Here is a 23628-nt window from a genome sequence, read left to right as displayed (position 1 = left end):
CCGGTTCGTACATTTACACCATGTCAGACAGACTGGAACACAAGGTGGAACCAGGGATTAAGAACAGCTCTCTGGTGGTGGAGCCAAATGCAGACAAGGATGATGAATTTACTTCCCTTGCTTTGGATATTGACCAATCAATTGAACAGTTGAACCAGTTGATCCTAGACCTAGATCCAGAGTTTGAACCTGTACCCACACTGGCTAGGGGTCATGTGACTTGCTCAGCCTCTGTACACGCCAATGGAGTTGGACACTTAATTGGTCAAGCAAAATCCAGCCAATCAGGTAAGATTTAATCAGTTACATAGGGAATTTTAAGTATATATATCAATAATATCAAGGTCCGTGACGTCGGAGTGACGTGGGGCCGCCTTCCCGTGGGCTCACCACCTGCAGGAGGGACCGTAAGGGACGGTGCTGTGAGGATTGGGCAGCAGTCGAAGGCGGGGGCCTGCTTAGACTGCTGCCCCCGTGACCCGAATTACGGATAAGCGGGAGAAAATGGATGAATGAATGAATAATGCTACTGCATCCAAAGACATCGGATATGATTGTATGCTTCTAATGAACCACATATGACTGGAAAAGTCAGGTGTCCCAAAACTTTTCTTCATAGTGTGTATTTCTTTATTGCATAGGATAGATGAGGTCAACATTTTACCATGTCATGGGGTTTCCCAGGCTGCTACACATACAATATAAAATAGACATGTAAAAACAGTTACTTGAATCAGACAGAAAAGATTATTAATGTTAGAAATTAGTTATTACAATCATCGGTCACATATATTTTAACTGGTGAATTATAACACTACATTTTAACTGAACTTCAGACTGGATCTGCTGGCCATTTTAAACCAAAACACATTTTAATGAGAACTTCATGTGAAAAGGAAAAAGTGAATAAAGACCACATGACTGTGGGCCTTCAAAAAAGCCCTGTAAGATATTTGACTTTGCCGACTATGTAAAAAAAAAAAAATTGAAAGTGCGTTGAATCACTATGTGTTTTCGTAACTTGGAAAGCTTATGTTGGCTTGACTGGATTTACGCACATACAGACATGCACAATAGAGCTCTGTGTAAAACCCTGAACAGGTACAGCTAAGGAAAATAAAAAGCCGTTCACTCTAGAGGGTATTAGAATGAGCAGTATTTTGTGTGTGTATGTGCATGTGCATGTGCGTGTGTGTGTGTGTGTGTGTGTGTGTGTGTGTGTGTGTGTGTGTGTGTGTGTGTGTGTGTGTGTGTATAATATGTATGTTGAGTGTCTAAACATCTAGGGTTAGAGCAATTGTGCTGTTTAACTTTGACTTTCACCAAGTTCTAGTTTTAAACCCAGCACAAAGGGTTTAAATATGTCATGAATCTGCTGAGAAGAATACAAAATCAGTCCATTTGTAATCCACATCCTTGGAATTCAGTATGAAATATTTCCACGATATGATAAACCAATTAATGTAATTTTGGCCTCTGCAGCATTTAAAGTAGGATTGATGTTCAGTGGTGGACATCAAACAAGTATTTTGACTATTTTTTATGTATATATACTTTGAGGGTATTATCATCTTGGAAGGCTTTGACTTCACTACATTTTAATGTGTGACATCTTAATTTTTTAAATCATACAACTTCAGAAAGCCTGTCTCGCCTCTCTACTATGAAGTAAATATATAAACTGAGTACATTGAGAAGCTGTTGCAAGGGCACGAGCATAACCCCACAGTGCTGGTAAGGGTGTGTGTTGTAAGGGTTCTCTCATTGTGTGTCTGCACCAGTAGAAAACAGGAGAAACAGTAGAACAGTAAAAGAAAAAAACTACATATAAAGATATGATGTATGATGTGCAGAAGAATGAATCATTAATTATTTAAATATAGTTCTCACAGATCAGTCGTTTTAATTTTGATACATTCAGAAGCAAGGACCTTTGTGCTTTTACTCAATACAGGAATGGAGTTCTTTTGCCCACCAGTGTTGACAAATATCATGCAATCAGTTGTTGGAGTTAGGAAATTTCAGTTCAGGTATGCGCCTCAAACCCTACTTTAATCTGCTTTATGTAATGGTTGATAGTTTATGAGCATGCATTTATTGAATTCATTCTGTTACTCCACTGGTCGCTGCTTTTATCCTCTCAGATCCATATTATCCATAAATAATGTATTTTTTCTACAATCAGGAATATACAGTGTCCATCTAAAACCAGAGCGCCCTGTTTCCGGATGTTTACCGTAACTTCAGAAAAAGAAGTAATACATTAATTCTACTGAGTGCAATTATGTGCTGTTATTTCTTACTCACTTACTAAAGTTGCCCTTGACGTTCCTGGACAGTGCTGTGAGTGAAAAGGTGCAATAGCCCCATTGTAGATAGAAATAGATCGGATGTTTATACAGTAACTTTGGAGTACGTCCTGTTGTGTGTGTGTGTGTGTGTGTGTGTGTGTGTGTGTGTGTGTGTGTGTGTGTGTGTGTGTGTGTGTGTGTGTGTGTGTGTGTGTGTGTGTCTCTCTCTCTGTTTGAAGATGTATTGCATAAGAGTTTAGGAATGCATTTGAAGGTTTACTTTCCCCATCTCTTTTGTTTTACAGAGGTACAAGAATGTCAGAGCATTTTTGGTAATATTGTGGACTTGTAATTTGTTGTAATTGTTATTGTTGGATGTTGTAAGAAGCCAAGTTCAGTTAATGGTTTTCGTAATGAAAGAGGATTTCGCATCACTCGAATTGTCTAATACGTTTTTGTTGAAACATTTGCTATGCTGAGTCATCCCTGGGTCATCAAACACAGGGGTTACAGCTGATCTGAGCTGGTTCTGTTCAGACCTAGTTTCCTAGTAGCAAAAGTAAATACAGGAAGTTGATTAAGACCATATTATGATCTATATTTGAGGAATGCACCAGGATAGCAAGCTTCATGTTAGGTTTGAATATAAGTAAACTACAATGTTTGCTATTTTGCCAATTGGCTAACACTGGAATATATTCTAGGTAAAAAAGGTTGTTTACAAAGCAAAATTTTGGGGAGAAGAATTACTGTACCAGAAGATGTACTAAGTTCCTTAATTTACAGGTAAACATCAGTTCGCATCTGTGTTGCTCTGCTTGCACTATGTACTTCACAACAAGTTACAACTGATCTAAACTAGTGCGTCTTACCTGCAAAAAGGGCGCTATGGTTTTTCAAAGTATAATGTAGTATATAGTATAAAGCCCAATCCCTTCAGCAGGGAAATTAGCATCATGATCAGAACAGAATGTTTGTTCATTTCATAGTTTCTTCCATGGCATCTTCCATGATGTTGCTTATTGCAAAATCGTATTTGCAAATTCTTATTGCAGGAAAAACACAATGTGTTAGTTATATTAAAATTTTGCCAAAATGAAATGGTGCTTATCTAAGACCTAAGTGGTAGGATCCCTAAATATGATAGATTTGATCATGCATGATGAGAGTTTCTGAACTCTGATCAAATAATTTCACCTATTGGTGTCCCTGGAACTACATTATATGCTATATACAGAAACATTTATTATTGTTCATAGTATCCTTGTTCAGGCCCTATTTTTAAACACCAACAACTCAAGTGAAGTGAAGCACCAATACCCCAGCCAACACATTGTAATGATAGCTGAATGGATTCATTTGATTCCTGAATACTGTATTTCTTACATAGATCTTTATATTCATAAAGCTCTATTTTTTATTCTTCTGTTCCCCATTTTCTCAGGCTCGTGGAATAAGTCGATCACTAATGCCACTAATGAGCCTGCATCCAGGTGCAGTGATGATGTTTTACAGCCATTATCAAAGCCTGCTGTCTACAAATCATTCGAGGTACATGCCCACCAAACAAACACACACAGAAACACGTCTTATACTCATACAGTACCCCCTTCATAACCAAAGTATATATGTCATGCATTATAACTATTTCCACCTTCATGTAGAGTAAACATCTGGCCTGTTTTGTGTGTGTGTGTGTGTGTGTGTGTGTGTGTGTGTGTGTGCTTGCGCCAGTTTGGAGGCGTGTACGCGAGTGATGCAGTGGATCATGGGGATTTCAATCCTGAGGCTGACCATCTGTTATGGGTGGATCTTAACCAATCTTCAATGACACCCTCATTTCCTGTGACACCTCCTACACCTTATGGTAAGCCCTGGCAGATGTTTAGTAGAGATACAGTAGGAAAAATATAATTTCAGTAAAAGTAAAACTTCCCTTTTTACTTAAGTATCCAAAATACTATGATTTATTATGGCAATAATGTTCCTATTAAATTTTTGGTAACACGACTCTTAATCAACTCAGTCTATGTGAAAAGTTATGTTACTCTTAGCACACCAATCTATTAATAAAGTGATATTAATGAACCTTTTTTTTAACTACTTCAAAAACACGGGTGTTGTGTCAAGTTCGAGTCAGGAATTTCTTCCATCATTTATTCTACTTGCTGTTGAAATGATGCTAAACTGTGTGTTCGTACTAAATAGATACCACCAAGCAATCAAAACAAGTTCAAAAAGTTTTTATCCTCTCATAAATAAAAAGGAACGACTGATTTCGCAAAATGTAGTAAATAAAGTACAATTTTTGACTTTGAAATGTAGTGAAGTTAAAGTAAAAGTCTCCCAAAGGGAAATACTTCAGTAAAGTACAGATACATTAAAAAGCTACTTAAGTACAGTAACAAATTACATTTACTTCATTACTGTCCATCACTATTTAAATATGATTCACCAGACACAGCTGTTGCTGCATGAATCTACAGTCTGGGCAAGAAAGAACTGACCCTCAGCCTCACTTCTTTATTCTGTTCTGTGTATCTTAGTCATGACTATTGTTCTGTTACCAACGAAAAATAGCTTCAAGGTGTTTAACAGTAAATAATCTGATGTGGATCCCATTAATGTACCTGCCTTTTGATGTATTTTTATCTTTGAAAAAACAAGTGGCTTGGCTTTGCCAGACTATTTACACCAGCTGCTCCTGGTGCAAATTGTTTTTCCATTTTAATGTTCATAACCTGCAGGAATGAGTCAAACTAAACTGCACTCAGTATCTTCATTGTTCATTGTTACTATGCTGGGACAGTTCCTGTCGAAGAAGCCAGGGTTGAGATTACATGTAAGCTTTTGTTGTTGATGTTGTTGTTGATATTTCATATCACATAAATATTGATATTGCATATTACATAATGTTTGCATGTCACATAAAGTGAAAATATGAAATGAAAGAAAAGCTTTGCAGGAAGAAACGCTTTCTCTTTTGACCAACTCATTATCACACACACACACACACACACACACACACACACACACACACACACACACACACACACACACACACACACACACACACACACACACACACACTCGTCTCCCTTCATGAATTTAGCTGTTAAAACTTTTGCTTACAGTAATACATTTATTTCCATGTTATGGATTATTTTTACTTAATAATGAATTTTCTTTGTTTGTGTGTATTTGACTGTCTCACACACACTCACACACCTCACCTATTCTTTTTCTTTCACCTTCACAGCTGTGTTTTTTCTCTTTGCCATAAGATCATGACCCTGACAACTAATCCCACATTCCCCTTATAATCTAACCCTTATATCTCACTATGCTAATACAATCATTTCAAAATACTCCATTTATTACATATATGTTTACCATTAGGTATTTTTATCCACTAGATATACTAGCCAGACCCAAGGGTTTGATGACCTCACATTCCTTGTTCTTCCTAGTCACTAATTTATGGCATTCCCACATTATGGACTATTATCACTTTGCAGAAAGTTTATTTTCCTGTTTATGGTCTCTAAACCAGATTATCTGCTCAGAAGAGTCACTTAGGCAGAAATAAACAGGCTTTATACATTGCTATTGAAGATAACGCAGAAGTAATAAAGCTTTGAAATAAGGTCCAATGAAATGACGCACATAGTACAATATACTATTGAATAAATATGGCTTGTTCAGAACCGAGCGCTATGTGTGAGTGTAATAATATGTTTATTTTGTTTCTGTCTTTTTGTTTAACCAGTGAAGGGTGTGTATGACTTTTCCCCTGTGAGTCTCAGCTCTCAGGCCGGCCCAAAGCACCTGCTCTCAAGGACACAGCAAGGTAAACGCCATTCACCTGTCTGCTCTCATACAGGAAACGAATAAAACGTAGTGTTTGCACTCGTAATAATGAACAAACTCGGCTTTGTTTGAAGAACATTAAAACTTCACCACTTTTTCTTGTTTCTAAATGACTACATTATATAGTGTTTTTTAAGAATGATTTGCAGCGGCTCGTGCAGCTGGTTTGCTTTCCTTTGAGACCCCCATGCTCTATGCTAACCTCACGTATCAGTCAGGGTCTCTGGCATTGAGACAGTGTGTGTGTGTATATGTGTGTGCTTGCCTGCAGACACGCATGCCTGCTTGACATGTGTGATAACGGGAACAAAGTATCGACCAAATTGCTGTTGTATGCATTTTTTTTTAAAGAATTCCCCTAAGCTCCCCCGAAATCAGCTCCCTTAATAAAATGTGTATAGCTGCTAAAATAGTTTATTCAGTTACAGGAAGTGGCCTTGTGAGCCAGGAAATGGACATCCTGTGCCTCAACCAGGATTAGTTTTAAGGATGTAAATATATGCATGTGACTATGGATTGAAAACTATATAACTAGTTATTAAAATATATCTCTGCCTACTCTTGCAAGCAACAAAATATTGAATTTTTATTGGATCATTTAAATTATTTTTTATTTACCAACCCCCTCTCGCTCTATTACTAAACAACACTTCGTTCTATGTTTCAACAATGAATTTAACAAACCATATAGATTCTTTAAGTTTTTCTTAGTAGGTCTGTGTTGTGAACATTTAACAAATACATACATTTAATTACATATTTTAGAATCGTTCGATTGCACAACTGACCAGAGAGTTCTTCAATTATACAATATGGAATAAAAAGTATTGGGACACCTGACTTTTCTAGCCATATGTGGTTCTTCCCAAAAACTGTTACCACGGTGTTGGGGGTGCACAATTGTATAAGATGTGTTTGGATGCAGTAGGACATACATACAGTAATTTCCCATCTATTAAACTAGGAGAACAAAACCTGTTCCAGCATGACAATGCCCCTGTGCACAAAACATGTTTAATGAAGATAGTTTGCATGGGTTTAAATGGGAGATCTTTAGTGGTTTGCTGTAGAGCTCTGACTTCAACCTTATTGAACACCTTTAGGTGTGAATCGGTATTGGAACGCTCTCACCCCAGACTATCCAATCTGGGAGACATTAAAGGTGCCTTTACTGATGCACCAGCAGACCCAGGAACAGTTTCTTGCCCTCAGCTAGCAGTGTACTGAACTCTATAAATAAACGATGATCTCTACATTCAACTCAGTCAACTTAACACTACTCAAAGATTGGACTGTACACTAACATCCCCATACTGTAAACTTTTTTTTTTTCCTTGATAGCTTTTACTGTTACTGCCTACTGCTACACATCCTCTTATTGTTGCACCAAGTACAACATTCTACCTCATGTTGTCTTTTTGGCAATGTTATGGTCACTTTCACATAATATTCTTCGGTGTTTATCTTCACATTTGCACCTTATACAGTATTAATGATTGCACATTTGCACTCATAATGAATTTATTGTTTATTTGTATATTTATATATTTACATTAGATTTATTTCTATACATTGCTATTTGCACTTCTGGTGGGATGCTAACTGCATTGCATTCGCCCTGTAATCTAATCTAAACTACACTAATCTAATCGAATGCGGAAAGCGATGTTCAAAAAGCTCATGAATCTCATGTTCAGGTGTCCCAAACACATAGTGTACTTCACCAACAGCTGTTTGTTATTATTAGCATGTGGAAAGCAAATTAAACCTAAAGTACCATACTGGCTTTAAAACATTTCTTGTATTAGAATATTCCACTAGCTTCTTTTATTTTAGACAGTGTAATTTTAATAATCATAACTCAGCTCAAATATTGAATAATATTCAAAGATTTTTACATTTGAAACATATGATGTGCACTATTTCTCACCCAGCACATTTTTACTTGCACATAGTGTGTCCAAATATTTTAAACAGTTTGCATTATATCAATAGCTTTTTATTTCTAGTTCTATAAATATGCTGTATATTGTGTGAGTTAAATGGTCAGTCATTGTGTTGCATTAGTTAAAAAAATATTCAGTCCCCTGTTATTTGATCATTTTCATATAACAGAACAATCTATAGTGTGTTACACTGCAAATAATAACATCATCAAAAGTAATTTTATCTAGAGTCTATTCAAATCTGTCTATTATTTCTTATTATATAATTACAAGCAACCCAATATAGAATTATTAAGCCTATAGACATACAGCATCATCTAGCTTCTAGATCATTTAGCTTTTTTCTCTTCAACTTAGCAAAATAATCTTCTTAGAAAAATTATAGCTTTTCATCATCTAAAGCTAAAGTATTTGACTATATTCAAGATATTTTACTTTACTAAAATGTAAATTTTGCAGGGTATTACTCTTATACAGCAGAAAACTTTTTAACTGTTATAACATATTTACTACCAGAGGTTTGATACAAATACTTCATTACTGTACTTAAGTAGATTTTTCTAGTATCAGTACTTTACTTCACTATTTATTTTTTAGACAACTTTTTACTTTCACTTATTACATTTTTCTGACACAAATATGTACTTTCTTCTCCTTACATTTTCAAACAGGCTCGTTACTTTAGTTTTAATCTATTTGGTGAAATGTAAATATTTTTCCTACTGTGCCGTTTTCAGTCCATCAACCTGTGTCTTGTCATTACGCGGCTTTTTCAATCTACAACTGGTGCATCATTTACTGGCTCTCACACACCACAGATATAGACTAATTTAGGAAGTGCACAATGATCAAGACAGAAGGCAACAAGAAGTATGGGGTTAATGTGAATGAGACAGAGGGAGTCAGCGATGTAAACATGACTGAGAACAGAGACATTCCTGATCATCATCATCATCTTTTCTCTGCTTGTGTTCTATATAGTGGCTCTTCTGCCTGGATACAATCATTAGATAACAACATTTGTGTTTATTTTGTTTTAATATATTAATATGATGTAAGGGCTAGTTACCAGCGTGACACTAAAACAGGTAGTAGTAATGCCTACTTTTTTCTTAAGTACATGTCAGAGCCCAAACTTCTTTACTATAACTTGAGTGAAAAAGTGTAGTCACTACTTCAACTTTTACCAGAGTCTTTTAAAACATCTTTTCATTTACTTGAGTGAGTTATGTGTGCAGTTTTGCTATCTCTGTTTACTACACATTTAATATTGTGGAACAATCACAAGATGCATTACTATTATCTTTTGCAATATAGCAGTTTTAACGTAAAGGTACTTTTTCATTATAAATTGTATACATTGTTCCCCTTTAAATGGTTGCTTTCTGATTAGCCTGTCTTTTTTTTATTTGACTTAAAAAAAAAAATGTTGTTTGACAAGTGACCAAGAAATCAGAAATCACAAAGCTAAGTAATATGAATGTCCCCTGAAAGAAAGCTTCAGCATGTTGATTTCTTTCGATGAACACTAACAACAGTGTTGGGAAGACTGGGAGGACTTAAAGAACAAAATAATGTTTTACTCACTGTAAAGAAGTGTATAAGAGAGAGTGTGTTTGCACGTGCAAAGAGCAGATGTTTGGAGTCCTTGCACATGCCACTTAAAAGAGAGGGGGGAAAAGTGAGCATACGGACACCGGTAAGAGGACATCATAACCTCTGACCTGTGCTGCTGGCCTTGTGCTTGGACAGGACAGATTGTGAAGATCTGCAGGATGCTTATTTAAAAGCCAGAGAGTCATCATGAAGTCATATGTTAATGAGCCCAAAGTGTTCTTTTCTCTCAGTCCCTCGACCTCGCACCAGGCGGGGGCAGTCGTCTACCCTCCTCCTCTTCCTTTTCAGCCTTTCCCTTGCTTTCTCTCTCTGTCCGTCTGTCCCTCCCTCCCTCTTTATTCCTCCCTCCCTCTGTCCCTCCCTGTGTCTCCTCAAAGCAGTCACTCAATGGCACATTACTCTAGAAAGAAAGGATGGAGTAGTTTTCCATCTGGAGGCTTATAGATCTCGGCCAACTGAATGACTTCATTCAATCGTGGCACAGACAAATAGAACGCTTGAGACAGAGAGAGAGAGAGACAGAGAGAGAGAGAGAGTAAACGAGCGAGAGAGGTAACTGTGTAACATGTTATTTGTGTCAGAAAGCAAAGCATAGTGAAGAAGCAAAGAGAAAAGAGTCAACTTTAAAGACAGAGACATAGTTTCAGTGGTAGTGGGACAGAGACGTCTCCAACTGCAAAACTTTACACATAACCAAGGGAGTTGGCTTTTTCCTGTGTATGAATCTCCCATGAGGGTTTCCTCATCATGACTGCGTCTCTGGGTATGTGTAAAAACTACTTTCTGTGTATTTCTGTATGAAGAGTTTGAATGCAGAGTTCTGTGTAATATCTGTGTGTGTGTGTGTGTGTGTGTGTGTGTGTGTGTGTGTGTGTGTGTGTGTGTGTGTGTGTGTGTGTGTGTGTGTGTTTGCATGCTAATGGATTAGCCATTTGCTGTAGCTGTCTCTGGCAAGCGTGCATTGTCTACTCAGACAGCAGGCAGTGTAAGAAGATCCTGAACCTACAAGAGTAGAGGCTTTCGCTTCTTTCACTCCTTTTGCTCTGTTTCTCTCTCTTTACATCTCATGTGCTGATAACATGCAGATTCCAACCTGAGTAAATGTGTGTGTTTACAGACAGGCTTTGGAATGTCACTGTGTTCATATGCAGATGTCTCTCCCTATTTATTTTTTGTCAGTGCAGCTCTTGGCCTGCTCCTAACTTTCCTCCACTGATGTTTAACTATGTTCTTGTGTACAGTAAAGAAAAATAAACTTTAACACTATGATTATTGTAGTAACTGTAGATATAGTGAGTGCATGCATTTGTTTGTGCAGCATTTTGAGTTTCTATATATTTGATATACTTTTTCTGTTTTGCCTGTTGGTTTTGGAGAAGAATGTGTTTGAGGCTTTAACTCGAGCTCGAGATAATTCTGCAGATCTAAACAGATAGGAGCAGCTTGTAAACAACTTAAAAGCACATTTGGCTACTTGTTCATGCCTCGACATCACACTGGGGAAAAACATTCATCTTAGAGATTAAAAATAGCTGAAATCATTCGACTGATATTTCTCCTATTTTTTTTTTTTTGATAGTTTGAATCATCCTGTTTCTTAGTTCAAGCCTTAAATATTATTTTTTGGAAAATAAGTGAAATAAATATGTGGCAATCAAATAAGATTTAAGACCTTTGGAATTCCTCATTTGTCACACAGTTTCACACCAGCTATTGCATTTTTGAGCAAAATATTCCACTGTATTTATGTTACTCAGTAAAACGTAACTTTCAATCAGTTAAAATTGCGTTCTATCAAGGGATTGCAGTAACTTCAAGTTTATTCTGGAGAGTTACTGTATGTAATCACAGGGAGTAAATCTTTTGTATCTTCTTGTCTGTGACTGTCTATGCTTGAATGTTCTCTGTAGATCTTTCTTTTGCTTCTAGAAAGTCCGGATTTATGACTGTCTGTGTTAAAAGGACTGTAGGAGTCCTCGAGTAACCCAGGAGCACTTGAAACACGTGTTGCTTTTAAACCCAGATTGGGTTTATTCACATAGGAGCAACAGCTCACAAGTCATTTTCAACTGAATGTCTAGTTTCGTCATCCTAAAGCTGTATGTTTAATACACATTATGTACAGGTATGTTATTTATTACTGTTCCTGCTAGGCAATGAAACAGAAATAACGTCATTGTTTTTCTTCAACTTTGAATCACATGGAAAGTGCAAATCACATGAATAACACCATGTACACCCTCTGCCATTTCTCTTAATGTCCTTTCTGTGAATTAATGCCTTGGTTCTGAACATGTGCCTTAATGAAATGGTATTTAGAGAAGATCTTATGAGCTGAGCCTAGTTCTCCTGAGAATTTCTTTAATAACAAGATGTGCAAACACTCAATAAATAAGATGTATAATTGTATAAGATGTCTTTGGATGGGGTTTGCATTCACTTAAACTAACAGATCCAAACATGTTCCAGCATGACAATGCCTCTGTGCACAAAGCCAACTACATAAAGACATGGTTTTACATGGTTTGGAGTGGACATCCTGAGTGGCCTGCTATAGAGCTCTTATCTCAACCCTATTAAACACCTCTGGGATGAATTGAAATGCTGACTGCACCCCAGGCCTCCTCACCTCCTCACCTGACTTTACTAACATTCTTGTGGCTGAATGAGCACAAATCTCCACAAACACAATAATGGAACATTTTCCCAGAAGAGTGGAGAAAAAGCACAAACCAATCACGTTTTCTTTTATCCATGTAGTGTAAGCATAAAACCAAATCACTGCAGCAGGTACGGCTCCAGATAAAGCATTAGAAGTCATTTCGAAGGTACCTTTTTTTAAGGTCTTCCCATTTTTGCCAATACTATTTGTGGTTATTAAGTTTTACTCAGGAAGTTCTGATTTGAATTGCAAGAAACGAACATGGTATGATCTTTTATGCAAACGTGTATGACATTTTAAATTTGCTTGGAATCTCAGACATTGGTATAGTTTATGCATGGGTACCATTTAACAGGTCATTTTTTTCTTTTAGACAAAGAACAGGCCAAATCGATAGCAGCACATAAGAAGATTTGAGAAGTATATTGAGTAGACAACATACTGACATTACTGTACTGACCATTAAGTCACAGTATAATATTAAATGTTTAGGGAGATATACAGCTAGATATGATTTATTAAGTCTGCATGAATTGTGTAGGGGTGATTAGTTGCTAAGGATTTGTATTTCAGTATATACATGCCTAAGTATTTAACTGCAGTTTGGGCCTGAAAAAAACAAAGATCAGAACGTTGATGAGTTTGTGAAAGTGCAGAGTTCAACTATTTTATTTGTTTGTACTTTATTATAGCAGCAGTCTTAGTTTGTATTTAGATATTATTAGTAAGTCTTAAACTTTACCGTTATACATCACAAAGCCAGTACATGATGGATAACCTTGTTAAATGCAGAATGTTCTGTTAGGTCTGATGACGTTATGGAAGAAAGAGCCTAATCGTGAAAATGATTCATAACACGACAAATTATACAGAAATATTTTAACTAGAGTGTCATACCGTTGATCTAAACATCACGCAGGTTAAGAAATTCGCTTGTCTCTCCTCTGGCTTCCCCCCTCTGTCTCTCTCCTCCCCCAACTCATTTTCCCCAGTGCAGCTTTGATCACAACAGCTGAATAGTTTTCAACTTGGCTCTGTGTCTCTCTGTGTGTGTGTGTGTGTGTGTGTGTGTGTGTGTGTGTGTGTGTGTGTGTGTGTGTGTGTGTGTGTGTGTGTGTGTGTGTGTGTGTGTGTGTGTGTGTGTGTGTGTGTGTGTGTGTGCGGGCGTGTGCGCGTGTACGCATGCATTCCTCCTCTGAATAGTGAGTTTGTTAAGCCTGTAACACTAAAGTCCTGCTTTGTCTTTCTGCCAGAGATATAATCCAGAGAGCCTCTGTTGCTGGGATAAATGATTGACTCTCACACACTTTTTTAATCATTCGCAGCCTTTTAAAATCCTGCATGCTGAGAATTTGAGTTTATATAACTTTTTTAGGATGTGTGATGCAGTCACTTGCTATATTTAGAACAAAAATGAATCTCTGGCTCTCTATGGGGTGGATATATGAAGTCAGTTGTGAGGCACAGAGAGACTTTTGTATGCATCGTTCTTATGCTAAACAGCAGAAAAAAAAGCCGACGTTATATAAAACATGATATATGATTTCTTCTTGTTATGCATGTGTCTGAACTATTGAAAGGCTTGTTTTCAATTATTCTTGCCTTGATTTTGCACTTTCTTGCCATTTTGTTCTAGGGTTAGACTGCCCCTACATCAAGAAACATCTGAGTGGACTTTAATCATATTCTTGCTGTAGTCTGATTATTTCCAAGCTGTTATCTTGTTGCCCCAGTGTTTGGTTAAGCTATTTTATATCTTGCCTATTCAGAATATCATGCAATAATGCCATAAAATGAAACGATGACTGAAATAACCAACAACCATTTACATGCTAAGGCTAGGAATCCTCTGAAGCTATATTTGGTGTCTCTATTTGCAGCTGTGATAAACCACCGTCTGATATTAGTGAACATGCTGACAGTGATGCAGCATTCCACCTAAACTTGTGTATCTTGTGAAACTTGTGGGGAAAAAAACTCATTATGAATTTGCCTCTGGGATTAATAACAATGTGATCTATCTATTAATTTAGAATTTCTACATAGAAACTTGAGGAGGTCTTTTCAACACTGGTCAGACATTGACATCAAATCGACATGGCTGTTCACAGCATCAATAGATACCAGAGCAGTGTTTATTATTTTATTCATGTTAAATAATTTATACTATATATACATGTATCTACTGTAGTTTAGTTCATACATAGAGATGTATTGTTGTCTAACATCATTATCGCTGACCGAGGAAAATGTACGTCCCTCATCACATTTAGCTGGCACTCACTCCAAAAATAAAAAAGGCAGACATAGTAACCGTGAAATTTGCATGGTTATAACTTTCCACTTACCGAATTGATTGCAGCATAATACATTGGGCAGGTGTTTTGGTCTTATGTGAACGTCATCAATCCTATAGGTCGTTTATCTTCCTGATGCTTGAGTCTTTTTTTTTTCTATTTTTGTTTTCAAATAATAAATTTTTTAATAAAACACGATGTAACGGGTGAAATATGTTGCGCTTCCTTTAGGAGCAGAGCGGTATTTTGGGAATAGCATGCCACTGCATGTGTGCAAGACGAGGATTATGTCCTTATTAATTTCTGATGCTCATTTCTAAGTTTCTTTGACGCTGTTGCCAAGAAATATAAAAAAGCACGAGTTTTGGAAACCTGTCTGTGCTTATATTATTTCTGTTGCAACTGGAGTTAGTGAGATCTCTCATGACCCAGACTCAACGCACTACAACAGCTTGTATCTAAACAGTAGCCGACCAAGAAAGTCATTGTTCACTGTCTTCCTCCTTCCTTTCACAACTATTTCTCTCTGAAGTTTATCTTTTGGCATCGTCGTACGTTTAAAAATCACCAACGGTGGAAGTTTTTTCTCCCGAAGCCGTGCAGCTCAGAACACAGATGAGGTGTGTTTTTTCGTTTCCGTTCGGAAATTTCATTGGTCTAATGTTATGGGGTTCAGTTTTTTGGCTTGAAGTTTGTGAAACCGGGAAAAACCAGGAAAAATTCATAAATTAGCCGCTTCGCTGTTTAAGCCGCGGGGTTCAAAACGTGGGAATACATATACACACACACATACAATCATGGGGGTGCTAAATTTGAACTGTAAAGCGGGGGATTACTATATATATATATATATATATGTATGTATGTATGTATTACATACACACACAGTATATCATGGCAATTCTTCATGGGGGAATTGAATAAAAACTGAATATTTTGAATTAATTCTGAATATATTGAATGAAAACGCTGACTATATTGAACACATACATAGCTATGTTTCCACACAGACGGTTTTAATTGGCAGATCTCTGTACCATGGCGGATTTTGGGCTTTAATTTTATATTTATTTATGTATATTTTTAATACAAATGGTCATGTGTGCCGGTAAAATTTATTTGTGTTAATGCTTTAATAATGTGTATATTTTGACAGCCCTAATAATGTATTATTTATGTGTGTGTGTGTGTGTGTGTGTGTGTGTGTGTGTGTGTGTGTGTGTTTGTAAAATACAGTTTATTGTATATTATTGTATATTAGGTATAGTATACTGCATGGATTGTGTTCTTTGTTGTTGACTTCATCACCATGATACATGCCTTACAATTCATTAAAATAAAAAACAAGAAAACTACTAATGTACAGATGATTAATTTCTGAACAAGGACACGTTTAGAATTCAATGACAATTTACGTTGCTTCTGATATGTGTGGTTCGGGTTTGATTTTGGAAATGCTCGTGGCGGAGTGAATCTGTTATAAGATGCCTGCTCTGTGTTGTGTTATGTGCACAATGTCAGGAATGTGTGTCTGGGTGTGTTGGAGGGGTTGTGGGTGTATGTGTGTGTGTGCAGACCACCAGCCACTAAAGCCACTCAAAGGACACACACGTTTGATCACATGCAGTCTTTTGATATTTGTTCAGTTTTTACTTAACTAATCATATATAATAGGGCTAAAAGTGTATGCAAATTATTTGGAAAACAAGCAAAAAAAGATCCATTCGGGGTCATGTTTTTTGGAAATATCACTAAACTATACAGAGAAAACGACATATTAAGCTATTGGAGTAATGTACTGCATTAAGATTGTGTTTTGTTTTGTTTGTCTGACAGAATCGCGTGGATATACGGATAATATGACACACTCTTCCATATCATCAGACGGAGACATTTTTCACTCGGAATTAACGTCTAGGCCTTCCCCCTGCCAGAGAGGCTTTGGATCCATGCGCTCAGTGAGCACCTCAAGTCCACTCCCTAACATTGACCGGTACGGTAACTCAAACCTTCTGCCCTTGTATTGTTTCTCACAATTCATTTATTGCGAATCTTGGAAAAGAAACTCGTTGGCATTGGAGATAAAGAACACAAGGAAGATGAAAGGGAAGGAAAAAAAAGAGTCAGGAGCCTTCAATCTTTTAAACTTTTCCACAAAGTGGCGTTTATTCCAACCAAGCAGGAGCCAAACCTGATTCCTTTTTGCAGCCAAACCTCTGCTTTGTGGAGAGAAAAAAAAACATGAATTATGTTATAATCACATTCATGAAAAAATATGTGTAATATTTCCAACTAAGAACACAATTGTGGTAATTAAGTGTTAAATTATAAATTAAAATAATTTTTATGGCCCAGCAAAAGAAAAGCATTCAGATCACAGTGTTGTTAAATTCTCAAATCGGATTGGTCAGAAAATTTTCTATAGCAGCATGTCTTGGAGTGTAATTCTGGCCTAGTTCAGGTCAGAGATTTATAGAAATCTATTTAAACATCTGTATGTCTGTAATACTGAACTTGATTGTGAGTTTGGACTCAGCTAATACTGATCTAATCTCTATTCTTAAATTCTCTATACCTTCCTGTTTATCCAGCCCTGTTCCAGCTCATTCATGGTTAGAGAGTGGTTCAAACACCCCCCTGAGCTTCTACACACCCCAACCTTCACCTCCACTCTCGCTTTCCACTCCTAACTCTCAGAGCTCCCCTCGTGCCCTGCCACCCAGTCTCGACGTAGGGAACTTAGAGCTTAGTCTACTGGAAGCAATGGAGGGTCTGGAGACTCTGGGCTTCAATGGAGCACAGCCACCACTGCTACCTCAGAAGAGGAGAGGGATGGATGGATTAGAGCTATCCCTGAACTTTCCATTCAGCCCAAGTGGTGGTCTTAATAACAATGGGTCACCAATAGCATCTTCTCCTGGTCCAGGTAAAACATGACCCATTATGTGATTTCTGACCAAAATGAAATAGAATAGAAATCATCTTCAGGTCATGTTATTATTATTTTTTTTTATATTCTCTAACCATTTGTACCCGAAAAGATTTGCAGTCCATTTGTTGCAAATGTCAATAAAGATATCTGGATTTCAAAAGTCTGAAAAATCCTGTTCAACAAACCTGAAATGTGAATCATCTTGTTTTCCCAATTGAACAGATTCATTTTCCAGTAAAGTTGACAACGTGAAATTTGTTCAAGACACGTCAAAATTCTGGTACAAGCCGGACATCTCCAGAGAGCAGGGTGAGCATCAATCATGATTTCAATTTCAATGTCTCGTTTTTTGACAGTTTTGCCTAACAATTACAATCGTTTTGTACCGTGTCTCTTGATGTGCTGTAGCCATAGCGATACTGAAAGATAAAGAGCCGGGCGCCTTCATTGTCAGAGACAGTCACTCGTTCAGGGGAGCGTACGGATTAGCCATGAAGGTGGCCACGCCCCCACCTTCCATCCTGCAGCAAAGCAAGAAAGGTGAGATGGCTGAGAACACAGCATCTTATTTACACATACTCTGACTTTATAGTGGGATTTAAACTTCAGGAGCATGGCTTTGTTGTTAGCCATGTGTCTCAAACCTCGGGTTTTGAGGTTGAGTCCTTCATTCTTTGTGCTCAGATTCTACATGTTCTTCCCATGGGGGTTTCCTCTTCCAGTCCGAACTCTCAATTTTAGATGATTGGCATTTCTAAATTCTCTGTAGCGTGATTGTGTCTCGTTATATGTCAGCACCCCATTCGGGATGTCCTTTTCCTTGCGTTATATAAGGATAAGCGCTATTGAAATTTGAAGCAGGAATTAAGCCAAATCTGCTTGTGTTTGTTGCCAGAAGGTGTTATGCTTATATGTCAAAGCAACTTTATAAACCATATGCGGGACACACACACACACACACACACACACACACACACACACACACACACACACACACACACACACATATAAATAAAAAATATATGCACACCCTGCATCCTGATTCACATGTAAAATAAAATCTATATCCATGTTCCGTGTCTTAATTACTAAGTGTTCATTTAATATAGTTTAATAACAATTACATGTGATATAGAAAGTTACAATGTTACCCTCATTAAAATTGGCAGGATAAATGAAAATGCAATTTGGAAAAATATTTGCGATATTTCAGCCGTCATCGCTCGCAAAGAAGCTCAGATATGTCACACAAGCTGCAATTCAATATCACATACTCTATTTGTACATTCATGCGTCATATTCTATTCAGCAACATGCCTGTACATGGCGTGTACTAGCCAAAACATATATTAGACCATGATCGTTGAAATCTTTGAGCCTATTTTTAACACTTATGCATACATGAATCTGTGTCATCCAAGTTTCTCTCCAGTATTAGTTTGTGGGTGATTGCTTTGGATCCGAAGGTTGTGAGTTCAAATCCCAGCCACACCAAGCTTCCACTCCTGTGCCTCTGAACAAGGCCCCTTAACCCCATAGATGCTCAGTTGTATGAATGAGATAAAAATTCAATTTTCTGAAAAATTAAATGTATGCAATTAATGCCAAATCCTGTGTTTGTGCGCAGTGGGGGATCTGACAAGTGAGCTGGTACGGCATTTCCTGATCGAGTGCACACAGAAAGGGGTCAGGCTCAAGGGCTGCCCAAACGAACCCTACTTCGGTAATGTGTGTGCGTGTGTACGTCTGTTCACCTGGTGAATCTGTTTAGTTGAAAACGCAAGAGTTTTTTATAATTCTCCCTTCACCGTCAGTTCCCTCTAGTGGCCAAATTCTGCAGGGGTTTATTTTTAAATAAATCATGCATCATCATCATCACCATCATCATGTTGTTTATATTGTTTTTAGGAAGCTTGACAGCTCTCGTGTGCCAACATTCCACCACGCCATTGGCCTTGCCCTGTAAACTCATCATCCCAGACAGAGGTACTTAGTCTGTTATATATATATATATATATATATATATATATATATATATATATATATATATATATATATATATATATATATATATGTGTTTGTGTGTGTGTGTGTGTGTGTGTGTGTGTGTCTATCCATAACATATTCTGTGCCTTTTTCAAGCTTCACATTATAAATGCAACTCCCTCTCAATGTCCCTGCCCCTTTCTTGCTAACAGACCCTCTGGAGGAGTTGAACGAGTCCCAAGGACAGACTTCAACAAACTCCGCCACTGAGTTACTGAAACAAGGGGCAGGTTTGTAAGCTTTTATGAAGCTATAAAGTCCACTAAGCATATGTGTGTCTAGATTAATTGTCAGCAGCCCACATGCCTTTGACCACCACAACACTTTTCTTTACTGATTAAATGAAGAGTCAGTATTTTGTAGATGATTCTATGCTGAATTTTCGTAGAGTCACGCACAATTCACTACCTTCAGTGCACTGGCTCTATATTTAATTATACATTGTTTCTATAATAAATGTACAAAGTAAAAAACATTTTAGATCGTATTAACCTCAAGGGATGAAATTGGCTGACTGCAGTATTCTCATCTCATCAAATGCTTGAAATTATATGTTCTTTATGTACATGATGACTGTGCAGGCCAAGTACCATCTATATTTACAGAAAGAGGCCATTTAAATCACCAGCAAACAACAAAGCAAAGCTCCATTTACATATCTGGTCAATAGTCATGAGTTGTTTATCTGTTGTTACACTGGGCTCACCGGGCTTTAAAAGGCTTGTGATGATTCTTGGGTTTAGAAGTTGGCACTACAAGCAGTTATTAGACATGAAAAAACACACTTTTAAACAAATATGGTGTAATGCTGAAGGTAAACAAGAGTGCTGGATAATGGCAGGAGAACTTTTCTTTTAGGCAAAACTTTCGATTCAATTTATTCTATTTTCTATTTAATAAAAAACGGTGTTTATCCGTCCAGTGTCTCTGTTTTACCTTAAATTCTAAACATGTGACGAAGCAGATCCCAACCGTGCACGTTTATGTGTTTCAGCATGTAATGTGTGGTTCCTGGGCAGTGTGGAGCTGGAGTCTCTGACAGGTGTACAGGCAGTACAAAAGGCCACCACAGTCATTTTTAGTCAGGATCCTCCAGCCACCTCCACTATCGTCCACTTCAAAGTGTCTGCACAGGGCATCACGCTTACAGATAACCAGAGGAAGTAAGCCTCACACACACACACACATACATACATACATACATACACACATACATACATACACACACTTTTTTTTATCCTTATCACCATTATTCAGAAATCACAGTTTCAGCTAAAAATATTTTGTGCTTCCAGATTGTTCTTCAGAAGACATTATCCAGTCAACACAGTCATATTCTGTGCCCTGGACCCTCAAGACAGAAGGTAAATACTCACACACATCTACAACTCCATTTATATCTATATCATACCCAGTGCGTATTCCAGCAAGGCTCACTAATTCTTTTATTTGCAGATGGAAAAGAGATGGCTGTTTAAATGCAAAGTAAGCCTTTCTCTTCTTTTTTTCAAATACGTTTTTTCTTTTTTTTGGACTCTTCTCATGTTATACTGAATAAATACATCGAAATAATAAAGTTGAATACATATATGTGCCCGCACAGGATTTTTGGCTTTGTCGCCAGGAAGAGTGGGAGCAGCATGGGGAACGTGTGTCACCTTTTTGCAGAGCATGACCCTGAGCAGCCGGCCAGCGCTATCGTCAACTTCGTCTCCAAGGTGATGATCGGCTCTCAGAAGGCCAAATAAAGTCGAATGTGTCCCTTTTTTTTTCAGCAAATCTATCTATTCTATTCGGGATTTAAGTGGACATACAGACGTGGCACTAACAAAAAAAACATTTTGTGCCTGCATAGAGGACATCAAAACTACTGCCTACTATAAGAATATAAAAAAGACTATTGAAGACGATGGAATGTCTTTTGTTTGGTGTAACACATTTTTTTAAATGAGCAAACAGACCTCAGGCTTTGGGCCTTTTGCACAGATCCTCCAATAGAGGGAGTCCCATCATCTCAGCTTCAAATAACTTTAAATTGCCGGCTGTGTCGGTCTGCAAAGAAGAAGCACCATGTGATCTGCATACCAGAGTTACAATCTGCACTGTTCGGAGTCTGCAAGTTGTGCGAGATCTCGGTTTCAATTCGAAAGCCCTTTATAAAACATTTCTTGGCACCGTTTTTTTTTTTTTTATCTTCTCTGGGCTTTCACAGCATCAAACTGAACTAAACCGCACTGCTTATTCAACTGAACAAGTCTAATAACTGCAATTGAATCACTATTTTTGTATAACCAAAGATACCTTACATCATTTAAACTAAATACACATTTTTAAAGATCATTTAGGCTGCAAAATGAGTCAGATTTTTTTTGTCATATCAGTTAAAAATGGAAGAAACTGATTGGAACTGGACAATTTTTCAAAGCGTCTCTCTTACTGCCGTAAATGACTTATTAAAAGTTGCTTATTTAAATTGTGATTGTAATAATTAGTGACAGTCTGGCATATTCTATTGGTAAATATATGCATCATATACATCACTGCTCATATTTTGTGTATGCTTTCTTATATATTCATCAGTGCATGATTATCCTGTAATTTGTTCACAGAAACTCTAGTGATGGTTGGAATTATATCACTAAATCAATAGATTTATGAGTTGCCCAGCTTTTTTTTTATTGAGTATTGACTCAACTGTTTTTTTAATAGTTAATTGAATAAGCCTCGTGCTGTACTATACTTCATATAAGTGATATTACATGCACATTTCTTTTCAGCGTTAAGCCTTTTATTGCAGTGCATAATGATCTGTGTTCATTCATTTCATATTTCCTTTTCTGCATCCATTGCTAGATAACCAGATATACAGTACTTTCATTATATTTAAGGACTTATAGTGCAGTTTTCATATATGTGTCATATAAAGTGCTCCTGTGCTTCAGATTTTCATTATATTTCACTTTCTATGCATAGCTTTTTTTTAGTGCAGCAAACCTTAAAATCTAATGAAGAAATTCAGTATTTTTTTACCATTTACATTATTATTAAGTTCTTCAGCCTGGATAAGTCTTCAATAGCCCCAGCCCCATCTCCCCAACCCCCTCCCCCTCCCCATTCCTTGCTATCTACTATTTATATATGCAATAGAGGTAAATATGGCTGACTTTTAACAGCATCCGATATATCATTTACAGTATATTTAGTCTGTAAATAAAATGATAACATGCTTCGTGTAACATTTCTACATTCTACATTTTTTTCCACATACTTCCCATTTTTATGTCTTTCCATTAAAATCTTCCTCTCCTTTCTTTTCCATTCTCATAACCTCCATTTCATTCATACTCCATTTGTTGTAAATGATATATAAATATGTCTGCATCCTTTATTCTTAAATAATAAAACCATTTTGACAATCTAGTGGCATGTGACAATATATGAAGACTGATTTGGTTTCAGTCCAAACCAACAGGTGGCAATGGTTAACACATACCTTGGCACACCACTGGCATAATTAGTAATGCAGCTAAATTGAAGCTGTGCAACACTTAAATCTGAAGCTAAGGACCAAAAGATTTGTAGAGTAAACTTTTAGCTTTTTTTTTATTTAAAAGCAGGTAAATGTCCCCGCAAGTTTAAAACATTATATTAGATATATTAAACATCATAACACACACACACACACACACACACACACACACACACACACACACACACATTTTCAAATACCATACAATTTCAAATACAAATTTTATACCCTTTTAATGGAAAAAGTAATATTTAAACTAAATTGTAAATGGAAATATTAACAGTGATTAAAGACATCATATGACTGTGTCTCTCTCTCTCTCTCTCTCTCTCTCTCTCTCTCTCTCTCTCTCTCTCTCTCTCTCTCTCTCTCTCTCTCTCTCTCTCTCTCTCTCTCTCTCTCTCTCTCTCTCTTACACACACAGAGTCCCTTTCTCTG

At 37.1% G+C, this 23628-nt stretch overlaps 1 protein-coding gene across 4 annotated transcripts in view; it reads left to right on the top strand.

The window, feature by feature from the left end:
* Positions 1 to 23081, top strand: part of tns3.2 (tensin 3, tandem duplicate 2) — a 41337-nt gene extending 18256 nt beyond the window's left edge. For 3 of the 4 annotated variants that reach the window (XM_083563394.1, XM_083563392.1, XM_083563391.1), the window contains 15 exons: positions 1 to 288; positions 3736 to 3842; positions 4026 to 4158; positions 6061 to 6141; positions 16520 to 16676; positions 17275 to 17609; positions 17838 to 17924; positions 18024 to 18155; positions 19243 to 19338; positions 19524 to 19601; positions 19814 to 19891; positions 20656 to 20824; positions 20957 to 21025; positions 21117 to 21146; positions 21265 to 23081. The exon at positions 1 to 288 is cut by the window's left edge and continues 489 nt beyond it. In XM_083563394.1, the coding sequence (XP_083419520.1) occupies positions 1 to 288; positions 3736 to 3842; positions 4026 to 4158; positions 6061 to 6141; positions 16520 to 16676; positions 17275 to 17609; positions 17838 to 17924; positions 18024 to 18155; positions 19243 to 19338; positions 19524 to 19601; positions 19814 to 19891; positions 20656 to 20824; positions 20957 to 21025; positions 21117 to 21146; positions 21265 to 21409 (1985 nt within the window). In that variant the 3' untranslated portion in view covers positions 21410 to 23081. The remainder of the gene's footprint in view (positions 289 to 3735; positions 3843 to 4025; positions 4159 to 6060; positions 6142 to 16519; positions 16677 to 17274; positions 17610 to 17837; positions 17925 to 18023; positions 18156 to 19242; positions 19339 to 19523; positions 19602 to 19813; positions 19892 to 20655; positions 20825 to 20956; positions 21026 to 21116; positions 21147 to 21264) is intronic. The other variant, XM_083563393.1, reaches the window with a different exon arrangement.
* The last annotated feature ends 547 nt before the right edge of the window (positions 23082 to 23628 follow it).

This window comes from Silurus aristotelis, assembly GCF_946808225.1.
Source record: "Silurus aristotelis genome assembly, chromosome: 15".
Classification (NCBI taxonomy): Eukaryota; Metazoa; Chordata; class Actinopteri; order Siluriformes; family Siluridae; genus Silurus; species Silurus aristotelis.
This window is presented reverse-complemented; position numbering and strand designations above follow the sequence as displayed.